We start from the raw sequence: 14191 nt of genomic DNA, 5'->3' as shown, positions 1-14191 counted from the left end.
TATTATATTGCATATTTGAAAGTTTCTAAGAGTAAACCTTAGAAGGTTTTATCACAAGAAAAATTTGTAATTTTGTATGGTGACAGATTGTAACTAGACTTTACTGTGGCGATCATTTAGCAGTGTATACAAATATTGAATCATTATGTTATGCATCTGAAACTAATATGTTATATGTCAGTTATACCATCTTAAAAATTAATCCTTGTCCCTTGTTTTTCCTTGCTTTTGTTACTCTTAGCTTTGAAAAATTTGAGAACCCGTTACGTAGAAGAGGTGTCGGCGATTTTTTCGCAGAGTCAAATAATGAATATTTTAGGCATTGGAGGTCCTATGCTCTTCTGTTGTAAACATTCAGCTTTGTGTCTGTAGCATGAAAGTTGCTATAGACAATACAGAAACAAGTGAGCATGACGAAGTTCATTCCCTTGAGTAGCTGGGAGCGCACAGAAAATGTAGATCAAACAGTAAGAATCTGGGCCTTATATACCATATTAACAAGTGGATGGAGTTAGTATTTCAAGGGATAAGTGTTGGGAAATGATTGAGAACTATATGGGGAAAACTAATGGAAGGTAAGGTGTGTTTCAGTAAGGTCTGTTTATGTGATTTCTCGTCCTGGTGCTGATTTCTCATCTCTGGTGATAGGAGCCATTCTTTCCTCCTAGAACAGGAAGCCTCCCTTAAAGGGGATTTAGGACGGTGGAATTCTTTTTGGAAAGCTCTGCTTTAAGGGTAGTCCGGAGAAAGCCTTTTTCTGCGTTTGCTGATTCTCAAATGTCTTCGGGTCAAAATATAATAATTCTTATGTCATGGTGGCATATGCTGGACCCCTTCATTGCGTTCCAGTAAAACTATTTACAAAAACAGGTGGTAGGCTGGTTTTGGTCTGTGGGTTGCAGTTTATTGACCCTTGATGGCAGAAACCTGTGTCAAGTTGGACAGACAGATATTATTTACTTTGGCCCATGTAAAAGCCTAACTATAATATAGGATTGTTCTGGCTCTTGGGCTTATATCTATCTGGGCTATGTCTAGACAGAAGGATTTAGCTAATTGAGATTTAGGATACTGATTTGAGCACGTCTAGCAGCTGTTCTAGTTGCAAAAAAACTCTTGAGTATAATTTACTACATGTAATTGAAAGTAATAAGAAGACATAGATTACTTAAAAAATTATATGACCTGGCCACTCTCCTATCCTATTTACTTTTAAAGGGGTTACATGTAAGTTGCCTTTTTTTAAAAGGTAATATTGCCCCCACCCTTAGGGGGATGTGTTGTTTTATGGATTAATCATAGGATGGTTTTGGATTCTTAACTCTGTTGCTACTCCCTGCTCCCTCAGAGAAGGAAAACTCTGACTCCAAAAAACCTCCGCTGCCTTGCGGCATACCTCTTCAGGGGAAAGGCTAAGGGAGTAAACCCCGACAGAAAATCCGGAGCCGGAGTCCCTAAGGCGGTTTGACGTTGTAGTCAACACCAGCAACTCCTGCGGCGCACCTGAAGCCAAGCTGTATTGACTCCGTCTTTCCCTTGGACCCTTCAGCTGCGAAGAGAGGGGGGGTCTGCTGCATGGGCAACAGCAGACCCTCCATATCACCCTGCCCAGGCTCTGTAGCTTCAGCTTCACTGGAGCGTCATCACAAGATGTCGATTCAACACGGGAGGAGACAGATACCGTGTCACTCCCGAGTTGGACTGCACAGCCATTCTCGGCGGTGCAGATAGACTCTTAAGAAGCTACACCATCGTCTCTCGAGACGGACGGCTGCCGACGACGACGACTCCCTGCTCCATTTATTTACTAGGAAAACCCAAATATTGGTTTCTTTCCTTAACTCTGTTGGATACAGTGCTCACGCAAGTGAGAAGGCCATCACAGAGACACCAGGGAAATGTTTAGAGCCATTATGGCTCAATTATGATTTACCTGGGCCTGAGTAGGTTCCTTTTTTGGATTGGAAAACTGCCTAACTCCAAGATACATGGAGTTGGCGTTTTCAAGAGAGAGGATTGATGAATGGAGCTGGTTTATAATTTGGAACATGCTTCCTAGAATGTTGTCCATATTGAAGGGAAATGGGGATTGTCTGCTGTACTGGAACATTCTTCAGGCAAGGTTAAGGATGGGAGACCTGAAATCTGAGCATTCCTGTCTTCCAATTCTTGTAAAATCAGAACTGTGACTGGTACCTATACAGCTCTCTGATTCACAGGGATGCTTATCTATACTCTGCCCCAGCATGATGCACAAGCTGGTGAACCGCACCCAAAAGCAATTTGCAGAATTAAAGTTTTTTGGAGATTCATAATATATCAGTGCCATTTTTATTGAGATGATAAAATTAGATTTGTTAGATAATGGCATTGTTATTATTTGTGGGATCCAGCTAGCCCCCAAAGGATATTAAAGCCTGTTCCCCAGGCTAATTTTCATCAATACCATTAGGTCTGCTTAGGATAATATCTTCAGCCAATCATTTGTTTGGCATTATGGAAATTGCCATTGCTTTGAAGGATAGCATAATTTATGCACTGTCTCCTGAACTTCTGGGTGCTTAAAGCTTAGAATTTTGATTGATGGTTACTAGTTATTACAGAACTCATCAGAGAAAATGAGGCCTTGGTGTGGTTAAGCCTGACTGAAGCTTTCAAAGCCATTGCAAACTTAAGAATGTTGCGCTATAAATTGTTTATAAAGGGGCAGTTGATCATCAGTTCTTCCATTTTTTCTTCCGTTGGTTAATTTAATAAAAAAGAAAAATATGCTGAAACTTAACTATGTGGAAGAAACACGAAGCTGTTTAATTAAGTGATTAAAGCGATCCCTTTGATGTAATACACGCAAGACATTTCAGAATTTACCTGACTCTCTTAAATAGCCAAGTCAGTGGGGATTAAAACAAATGAGCTTTCCTTCTTGCTTTCTGCCAATCAGCTTAATACTAAGTGGCTTTGAAAATTCAGGAGTAAAGCAGTCAACTTAATCAACCTTAAATCAGTTTGGTCATCTGTGTAAAAATTCTGTGCTGTTCCAGAGCTCATAGCCAAATAAAGCAGAATTATGTTCGGTTCTGTTCTTTCCCTGAACACTATCAAGTTTTAGTATACCTTGTGGAAAACTATAGGAGGGAGGGATAATTTGAGAGTTTAAGTCATGTTGTCTTTTAAATTTCCAATATTCCTTATTTTTCTGAGTTCATTTGTGATTTTTTCTCTCTCTCAAAGTAAAAATCTTTATAAACTCTTTGTTGTCTCCACAGAAATTGTGATTTTTAAAGCTCTGGCCCTAATATTTTAGAGCAAGGAATAAACTCCCAGGCAGTTAAGATTTGTTGCATGTACAGGTTAGTAATAGCAAAGAGCAAAACAAAAAAAATTAGAAGTTGTTAAACCACACATGTACAAGAGCGCGTGTGTGTGCACTCACAAATGCACACACATGCACATACTTCATACTGTTCAGTTTGACAAGCATTGTTGAGCAGTTACTGTATACTAGGCCCTATGCCTCTAATTGAGGCAGTTCACTGAACAGTCTACCCTCATTGAATTATCTTTGTCAGCCCAGCAAACTATGGCTGTCAGGACACATTCGGCACGCTGCCTATTTTTGTATGGCCTAAAAGCTAAGAATGGATTTTACATTTTTAAATGGTTTAAACGAATCAAAAGAAGAAGAATATATCATGACACATAAAAGTATATGAGAGTCACAATTTGGTGTCTATAAATAAAGTTTAATCTTTAAAATAATTTTCATTCTTATATTTCTTTTTTTGTACTTCTACATTATATTTACTTGGTGCAGATGCCTACATAAGCATAAAATCTGGTACAGTATTAAACTTTTTTATTGAATTTATTGGTGTGACATTGGTGAATAAAATTATATAGGTTTCAGGTGTACAATTCTATCATACATCCTCTGTATATTATTGTATTGTGTGTTCACTATCTTAAGTCAAGTCTTCTTCCATTACATTTATCCCCCCTTTATCCTCTTCTACCTCCTCCGACCCCCTTTCCCTCTGGTAATCACCATACTGTTGTCTGTGTCTATGAACTGGGTTTTTTTTTTTTGTTGTTATTGTTGTTTGTTTGTTTAAGCAGTACATTTACACAATGGAATATTACTCAGCTGTAAAAAAGGAAACCCTGCCCTTTGCGACAGCATGGATGTACCTAGAGAGCATTATGCTAGGTGAAATAAGCCGGTCAGAGAAAGACAAGTACTGTACCATATGATTTCACTCATCTGTGGAATCTAATGAACAAAATAAATGAACAAACAAAACAGAAACAGGCTCATACATAGACTGACAGCTGTCATGTGTGGGAGGGCTTGTGGGGGTTGGGTAAAAAGGGGACAGTGCTCACAATAACAATTATCTGGTCTGAAATGTCTATAATTATAAGGCAGAGAAACTGATCTAAAGGCAGAAAGCATATGCCAGCCAAGCCTGTCCTCTTTTAAAATGGATTCTTGGAAGTGAAACTGGGACTTAATTATGTATCATTGGCCAGAATCTCATCCCACAGTTGACTCTCGCTGCAAAGGAAGCTGGGCAATGCAGCTATTTTTTGTTAGGTCCATTGTCACCTGGAGCAGAATTTGGGTCTGATAGTAAGGGAAGAAAAGGAGGCTGGATATTGGGTAGACAGACAATAGGCAGTTGTCCTGAGCAGCCCTTTCCAGAGGTTTGTGTGAGTAAGGGATGGAAATGCAAGCAGTGGTTAAAGAAAACTTTGGAGTTTTTAATCAGCCACAAGCAGCCTAGGAAATATTTTTTTCAGGATATAATTATGCAGTCTGGTATCTGTTTATACCACTGTCCTCTCAATATTTGCAGTGGGACTTGCCTTTCCTTCTTGTCCACATAGTCCATGAAATAATTGATTTCAAGTCTGCCTCACTAATACTTTACTGTTCAACAAGCCATGTTGGTGCTTCGTTTCTTTCATTCTGGAAAAAACTTAAAAAGTGATGTGATCAGCCCAGTGTGGCTGGGCACTTTGGTTAGTTTGGAGCATCGTCCCATTACACGAAAAGATCACGGGTTTGTTTCCTGGTCAGAGCACATACCTATGTTGCAGGTTTGATCCCAGGTCAGGACATGTATGTACAGGAGGCCAATCAATGTTTCTCTCTCACACTGATGTCTGTCTCTCTGTCTGCCTCTCTCTCTCCTCCTCCTTCCCTCACTCCCTCCTTGCCTCCCCGCTTTCTCTCTCATCAGTAAACATATCCTTGGGTGAGGATTAAAAAAAAGTGATATGATCAGTATTTGCTTTAAAAGGTATATCAGAGTTTATTCAGAAAAAGGGATACATTTCTAAGTATATCAAGCAGGAAGATATGTAATAGGGGAAGCGGAAGCTTATACAACCATTGGGAAGGCTGAGGAGTGAAGGGCAGAGTCTGCAATGTTTTCTGCTGCCTTTACACAAAAGGAATCTTCTCAGGAGAATACCTGGAAGCTTCTGGCAAAGTATTGTATCTGCTGTCTACAGATGCTCTTGTGCCTGTCCATGGCTACCAACAGTGAATGAATAAATGGCATCTCCTTCTCTTCTACCTTTTGAATCTTCTGCTGGTGCTTCTCATTGGCAGAGTCTAACCTGGAGCCATGCCCATGGGATTTTGAGATGTCATTCTGAAGCTTCTCAGGGAAGAATGAAGAACGGGGTGGAGTGGGATGATGTGGAATGCATAACAGACTGTAAGGCAGAAGGAGCATTTGAGTTTGAATAAAGGCATTTATTCAGCACATTTGGCGAAGAAAATCACTCTATTCAGGTGCTGGCAACGTTGCTATTAGTATTACTGTATTACCTTATTCCATCTTGGTGTCTTCGGGAGGTGAATAAGGCTTATTTGTTTATCTGTTCCGGCTCTCTTCAAGTCACAGTGTTGCTAAATAAATACTAACAAATGATTCAGTGACCTGCGTATCTAGTGCAGATGATAATATATTCTGTGAAGCTCCATAATGCAGTGGGGGTCCCAGAGCGTGAGGTTTGTAAAACAATGGATAATTCACCTGCATGCTTTGGAGAGACCAGTGTTCAGGAAACAATTGTGGATGACTCACCTTGTGTATGTTTTTATTTTGGGAGAAACTGTGTGGAGGTCTTTATTTCCTATAGTTATGTCTGTGATTTGTGAAGAGCTGATAAAATACAGTAGGGTATTAAATACAATGAGGATAATAATAAAAACCATTTGGAAGAAGGTACATCATAGACATGACGTATTGCTTGGTATTGAGGGGAGAGTTGTAACCTCTGGTAATCTGGTACCTGGGTCACATCAGGCTTTCAGGGTAACTCACAGGCTTTTGAAGGCAGAATTTGAGTCTCTGGAGCAGCAAAACCCAGTATGACTGTTTCCTACGGCACATATAAAATCCTCCCTGAGTGTTGAGTTGCAGGTTTCTCCTGATACTTAATATTTAAATTATCTCAAGGAAGATAAGGAAAATGTACTATCTTACTCTGTTTATTTCTTGAGCGAGGCAAATTGAAAGGGAATAAAGGAAAAAAACTTGTTACCAAGAGCAGTGTGCGGAGGTCACTGGTTTTGCTTTGCTGGAATAAAACCAGTGTGTTTGGGGTTGCTTGGAGTCTTATCTTGGGTGCTCTGGAGGCAAAGCTGGAGATGAGGATTCTTGTGCAAGTGATTTATGATTCATTCAGGAAGCGCTCCCAAGAGAAACCAGCAAGGGAATGGGAGAAGCCAGACAGGGAAGGTGAGAAACTGGTAAGGGTGAAATTTTAGGGAAAGTCTCAAACACCCTGGTTCTGTGTGGAACTCTGGAATGCTAATTACACCTCACAGTTTGTCCTGAATTGAGGCAAAGGAGCTGCTGGGCTTTCATTCTCCTGCACAGTTAGTCACTGGCTGAGGGCTGCTGGTGTGGGGGTGGGTTTGGAGGCAGATAAACTCGCAGGGGCCTTTAAAAAGACTCTCAGGTGCTGGTTATTAGAAAAGAAAAAGAACATAGATGCTGGGGAGGGGCGGGCGCACAGAAGTGATTAAAGGAATTCCAGGGGACTTGGGGAAAGCCCCAACAACGAGAGAGAAAGTTTTTCACTCCCAGCTGCAAGGATTGGAAAACCTTTTCTATCAAGGGCAGGTAGTAAATATTTGAGGCTTTGTGGGCCACAGGGTTTCTGTTCCAATTAGTCAACAACATGGTTGCAGTATAAAAGCAGCCATGAATTACATGTAAATGAGTGGGCATGGCAGTATCACAATAAAACTTTATTTATAAAAACATATGGGGGAGGGGGACAAGATTTGGCAGAGGGTCCATAGTTTGCCAGTGCCTGCTGTGGAGGCTCCTAGTATGTACCTAAGATGATTTTTAAAAATCCATTCCCGGTGTGCTGCAAAACACAGGGTATGATTAGTATGGTTATCAAAAGGATGGTTATGATGCGTCCTAAATTAGCCTGGACCCCCTACCTCCAGTCTTTCGTCATTCACAATGTTGCATGGATAATCTTGCTGAAGAGCTCTTGCTAAAAATACTTAGTTCTCTGTTATCTGTAAAATAAAATCTAGACGCTTTAGCATAGCATTCAGGAATGCCTGTGATCTGGCCCAAACCAGTTTTTCTCTACCGGTTTCTGCTCCCCACCCCTGTGCTTTCTGGTCCAACTACAGCTGCTACTCACCACCTCTTCCACATGCCCTTTGTTTCCATCTCCCTGGCTTCCCCCCACTGCTTCCTCTCCTGGAGTGTCCTTCTGCTCAGCTCTGCGTTTTGAAATCCCAACCATTCTCTAAGACTTCAGTTTGGCCCCCTTCTCCATTAAGCATTCTCCCCGTGAGGAAATAGTCTCTACTCTGGATTTTGATAACAATATTGTCTATTTCTATGAAAACCTTTATCTCATATACAGTTATTTGCTACGTTCACTATGTTTTTTAGTATTTTAGAACAGCGACTAACTTAATTTTTTTGCCCTTCACAGTGGGTTGCGTATGGTAGATATTCAGTAAATGGAATTTTCAGAGGAAGATTGCATTCCTACATCCTGTGATTATTAATGATTTAAGTGCTGAAACTCTGACATCATTATTCTTTTTCCTTTTTTATAGGCAAGAGCTGTTTTGGCAAAAGTTGGCTATCCTGAGTTTATAATGAATGATACTCATGTTAATGAAGACCTCAAAGCAGTAAGTGCTAAATTTACTGTATTTTTTTTTTCTGGCAAGTTTTATTGGCCTCATGCCTTTCAACTAACCCAAGTCCAAGCAATTAAACCCGGTGGTGCCAGAAAGCACCAACTTTTGATTCATTCCTTGGCTAGATATGAGCCTCAATATGCCAGATGTATCACAAGATTTAGAGCAGATTCAAAATAAAGGAAGTGTCACAAGGAATGTATAGCTGAGTGGGTACCATAAAGCAAATGGACTTGGATTTGGCCTAATTTCATCATAAAGGAAAGAATTAAGCAAATAGAGTATTTTGCAGTTAGTGGGCATGTTCTAATAGTGAATGTATTATGTTTGTTGTTAAACACTCTTTATGTACTTCATTCATATTTAAATGACTAGTAATAAATCTGCTAGCTGGAAGTTAACTTCATTAAACTTTATGAGTGTTTTTGCATAAGTGCATATACATATGACTATAATTTATTGTGATTTGGACTCCATATTTGCAGTAAGTTAGTGATGGAGGAATAGTAATAATTCGTTTTTATTCCAGTATTTTGGGACATGTATTTTCCAGTTCATATATTCATTACAGGCCTTCCTAATCACAACCCCTGTTACTTTCTTTCCTATAAATACTTTGAATGAAGAACTTTGCTTCCTTACAAAACCCCGCTTTTTACCACTCACTGGATTTTCTTGAAAAAGTAGTTTCTTTGTTTGTTTTGGAATTCCTTAAATAATGATGCTTCTGAGATGTAGCTCTTTCCTGAAATTGAAGTTTGACAAGTTGCATATCTGAAAGCAATCCCAGCTTTGTAGATGAACGAATATCAGAGTTTTGTAAGATTATTCAAAAGTGAGAGAAGGCTTTAATTAGAAAGTTTCTCCATTGGTCTCCAGGATATGGCCTTCTAAAGTATTGATCCAGTTGCTGTGGAGGAAGATAATTATGCTTCACAGTATCCCAAAGCTCAGACAGTCCATCTTATTGTACACTGTTTTGATGCTGAAAAATCTCACTATGATTATGATAATTAAAGATACTGATGCATTTGACACATTCATGTATGTTATCGTTTAAATCCCACAGAGATCCTCTGAAGTTAGAAGGTGCTTAACACCATTTTGCATAAAAGGAAGTAGAGGTTCATAGAAGTTAAGTCATTTTCTGAGTCTACGGAGTGTTAGAGCCAGAATTGAAATCTGGACCCAGGAAGCTCTGCCTATAATCTGAGAAGGGGTTCTGCAGGGTCCTTGTCAGGCAGCCTGGCTGGAGGGACAGAGGAGTGGGTTTGAAGAATCTGTGGGAGCTCTTTCCCTAGAGCTGGTTGGAAGTGAGAAGAGGAGAGGAGAGGTCATATTGTCAAGTGGTTAAGAGCACAGACTTTAGAGTGATTCTGCCTCTTCCATGTACTAGTTGCTTGATTTTGTGCAGGTTACATTACTTCATTTAACTTCCCTTTGGTTATCTGGATACTGCACATAGTAATAACCAAGTCTTACTATTGTTGGGATGCCCTGGCTGGTTTAGCTCAGTGGATTGAGCGTCGGCCTGCGAGCTAAGTGTCGCTGGTTCGATCTTCCAGTCAGGGTACATCAGAGAAGGAAAACTCTGACTCCAAAAAACCTCCGCTGCCTTGCGGCATACCTCTTCTGGGGAAAGGCTAAGGGAGTAAACCCCGACAGAAAATCTGGAGCCGGAGTCCCTAAGGCGGTTTGACGTTGTAGTCAACACCGGCAACTCCTGCGGCGCACCTGAACCCAAGCTGTATCGACTCCGTCTTTCCCTTGGACCCTTCAGCTGCGAAGAGAGGGGGGGTCTGCTGCATGGGCAACAGCAGACCCTCCATATCAACCTGCCCAGGCTCTGTAGCTTCAGCTCCACTGGAGAGGACACTCCAGCGTCATCGCAAGATGTCGATTCAACACGGGAGGAGACAGATACCGTGTCACTCCCGAGTCGGACTGCACAGCCATTCTCGGCGGTGCAGATAGACACTTGGGAAGCTACACCATCGTCTCTCGAGATGGACGGCTGCCGACGACGACTATTGTTGGGATGATTAAGTGAGATTATATAAATGTAAAAGCACCTAATGTAATGTCTGGTGCATATGTAGGCTCCCTATAAATGTGGATCAGTATGAGAACTATCATTGCTAAGAAGAGCATCACCAGGGCACAAAGTACCTTAGCAAGAGAACCTGTACAATTACATGTGATTGGCAAATATTCCAAGTCAAGGGTACAGATAACAAGATTTGAGAGGACTTTGCTGTAGCAGTGTATCATTTACTAGCTGTATGACCTAGGATCTCTGTGCCTTAGTTTCCTCATGTTAAAATGGAGATAATAATAATTCCTCCCTGATAATGCTGCTGTGGGGATCAGATAAGTTAACATACATATTTAGAACTGATCCTCATCCACAACAAGCAAAATGTAAGTGTTAGTTATGACATCTTCAATTTGCATTTATGATAGTAAATTATTTTTATTTGGAAAAGTCACTTTGAATTAACTCATCTAGTATCCAGGTGCCTCAAATTGATTTTAAAAGGCTGTACAAATGGAACAGTCTCAAGCTTTAATCAAATAAGATAGCATTCAGGGCTCACTCACAATATTTAGTTCATCAAGCTTTGTTGGCAGTGTTCTGCTGTTTAAAGTCAGTGCCCCAAATTTAAGGACTCATTGAATGCAGTACCTTTTGTGGAAAGAAACCAGATGCCAATCAGGATGCAGTGTTGGGTATGTTCCCTCATTTCTCCAGGGCCTGAAAGGAACCCATTAGACACTAAGATTTTTAAGCACGTTTGTGAAGAAATGGCTTTCATGTGACTCATTGCCAAAGCAGGCACAATTACACCCAAGAGTTTCTAACACTTTAAAAACCATACGGTGAAAAAAACTCAAATACGGGAAATAAAAATACAGTTGTGTTTGGAAACTGGTAGAGAAAATGAATAAAATCCAATGTAAGAATAGGTAAAGGATGCTTGATGTGATAGTAATAGTGTCACTGAGGTTAATAGCAAAAGGACTGTAGTATTGTGGGTACACAATGGGGCTGTATTTTCAGTTCTGAGAAACATGTAGATAAGGACTACTGTCGGGCCTACAAGATATTTCTGGTTGTATAAGCTCTGAGCATGAGAGGCTTTTAGAAATGAAAAACAGGTTAGTTTATTTGACCCAGGTGAAGATATGATTCATCAGGTACAAATGCAAAAGGAAAGAGGATAGAGATTAGGTAATGGATCATGTGAGGGTCAAGGAGAAAGGTTGAAAACTTAAGTTGGGCCTGTGTGGAGATAAGAGCAAATGGAAAAGAACTTAGAGGCAAATGTAAAGAATTGGAGTTTTGTTTTTCCCCTCTTCCTTGTTTTGCCCTTATTATGTGTTCTTTACTTTTGCTGGTGAAATAGCTTAATTTTTCTATTTAGTCTGTGATATTTGGTGAGAAATTCAGATTCCCCTATTCCTAGGAAATGACAGAAGAGCCCCAATTAATTTTTCAAAGGTCACTCAATTGAAAAGTCAGGAGATGGAATTGATTAAAAGTCATTAGCAAGTTGACCTAGATTTTCACCATTAACTGAAAGGACAAGAGGCTTTTGAGCCAACAGCTGTCCCTTGCAGAGTTTAAACATATTTTGAAGGTTACAAGTGGTTTTAAAATATTCATGTGCATTCATTTTTGTTGCTGTCTCTACAAGTGGAACTTTCCCAATAGCTGCTGCTTCATAGTTTTTTCTCACTCAAGGGCCTGTTAAATATTTGAAATTATCAAAGTAGTATCACATGGTGGAAATTAGGGAAAATAGAGAAAAGGAATGAGACAGCATCCATAATATTGATACTCAAACATAATAATACATACTTCCATTTTAGTGTATTTTTTCTATATTTTGTAGCTGTAATTGATGTTTATGTATAATTTTGCACACTGATCTTTATAGTTAACATATTATTTTGTCCTTGTCTTCTGTAGCCTTCATTACCATTATTTTAACAACTGTATATGTTAAGTAAATTGCACCATGATTTATTTAGTCACTGCTTCTCCTCTCACCCTAATTCTTACCTTCTCCTCCTCTTTCCCTGTACTATTTCTGTTAAATCCCTGGTTTTCTTTTCTTTTTTTTTTTTTTAAAGATTTTATTTATTTTTAGAGAGATGTGAAGGGAGAGAGAAAGAGAGAGAGAGAAACATCAATGTGTGGTTGCCTCCTGCGCATCCCCAACTGGGGACCTGGCCTGGAACTCAGGCATGTGCCCTGACTGGGAATCAAACCTGTGACCCTTTGGCTCTCAGGCCGGCACTCAATCCACTGAGCCACACCAGCCAGGGCCCTGGTTTTCTTATTAGGATCAATGAAAACAACACTGAATTAGAAACCTAATGGTTTGGACCATATAGCTTTGCCAAGTTGCATAACTAACTCTGTGTCCCATCTATCACAACATAATAACAGTGGTTGGCCCCTTTCTACCCCATACTTAACCTGTGTCACAGGAAAACAATCATCCCCTATCATCTGTGACTTACATTAAATAAATAGATTACATCAACTAAACCAGGCTAGGAAATTGCAAATATTCTCAGTTTAATACAAACACTTTTTAAATCGTTCTGCTAAAGATAGATGATAAGCTGTTGGAAAATTGTAATTACTTACCTCTGAGTTTTGCTTCTCATGGTTATTTTTTATGGCTGTGGTAGGACCTTATTTACTAAAGAATTATTAGACATGGGACTCTTCTTTAGGAGATTTGTGGATGGTTTTTCATTTGATATCTCTGTAGAACATCCTGAATATCAACTTCTTTTCTTCTCAGATGAACAGGATAATTTCATGAATAGGAGACTCTTCTAAAAGTAACAACTGACCCCACTGATATTACCAAAAAGTTACTATTTTTTGAAGGAAATTCCTTTGGGAGAATTTCATGGAAAGTGTTCTGAACCGAAGAATATATCTGAATTTTCTATCAGCTACAGTCATATTCTGAGAGTTCTGGCAGAGCTATCTTGGGAACAAAACCCAGAAAGCTAAGGGTTGAACAGTGGACACATCTTTTAAAATACAGTAGTCCCTCTCTATATTGCAATTTACTTATCACGGTCTCACTGTATCGTGGGATTTTAAAAAATATTATAGTTAATTATTTATCGTGGATTTTTTGCTATATTGCAGGATTTTGCAGTACTGTATACGTATGTTGTTAAAGTTACATGGGTTTAAGAGTGTAGAATATGTTTAAGAACATAAGTAGTGTTTATAAAAGTGTGGAAAAGGTTAATAAGGGAGTGGGAAAGGTTAATAAGGGACTGGGAACGGTTTATAAGTGTGTGGGAAGGGTTTATAAAGCCTTAAAATATGTATAAGTACTAAAATAAATGAAAGGTTCCTACTTCGCGGATTTTCACCTATCACAGGGGGGTCTAGAACGTAATACCCGCGATAAATGAGGGATCACTGTATACTATTCAGGAATGCATTAGGATTGCTAGATGCATTAGGCTGCTCCCTAAAACAAGGAGCTTACTCCATTTCTTCTGAGGCTGAGTATAAACATCTATCTGAAAATATAGTCAATGGTAAGATTTCTTTTTATTATGAAGAATCTCAAACATTGGGAAAGTATGTAAAATCATATTTTAAACAAGTAGCTTTAAGAAATATTAAACATATTGCCATATTACCTTTATATATGCACACACACATTTTAAATAAATAAAACAGATACATTGGAAATTCTTTGTGTAATCATCATTGACCTAATGTGCTTCCTCACTGCCTACCTCCTTCCCTAGGTATAAATACTATTTTGAATTCAGTTTTTATCATTCGCATGCATTTCTTTATGCTTTTGCTACATAGGTACCTCTCTATAAATAACATATGGTATTGTTTTACATGTTATAAAACTTTAAATTCACTCGTATGTACAACTTGTCTTACTTAACATTGCTTTTGAGATTATTTTATCTTTATGCATACAGACC

At 39.2% G+C, this 14191-nt stretch overlaps 1 protein-coding gene across 3 annotated transcripts in view; it reads left to right on the top strand.

The window, feature by feature from the left end:
* Window positions 1-14191, top strand: part of PHEX (phosphate regulating endopeptidase X-linked) — a 164226-nt gene that overhangs the window by 89497 nt on the left and 60538 nt on the right. For all 3 annotated transcript variants that reach the window (XM_090264399.1, XM_090264398.1, XM_090264400.1), the window contains exon 13: window positions 8114-8191. In XM_090264399.1, coding sequence (XP_090120525.1) covers window positions 8114-8191 — 78 coding nt within the window. The remainder of the gene's footprint in view (window positions 1-8113; window positions 8192-14191) is intronic.

The sequence above is a fragment of the Furipterus horrens genome, unplaced genomic scaffold, assembly GCF_987537825.1.
Source record: "Furipterus horrens unplaced genomic scaffold, mFurHor1.1.pri manual_scaffold_17, whole genome shotgun sequence".
Taxonomy (NCBI): Eukaryota; Metazoa; Chordata; class Mammalia; order Chiroptera; family Furipteridae; genus Furipterus; species Furipterus horrens.
Note: the sequence above shows the minus strand (reverse complement) of the source record. Positions and strands in the feature narration are given on the sequence as shown.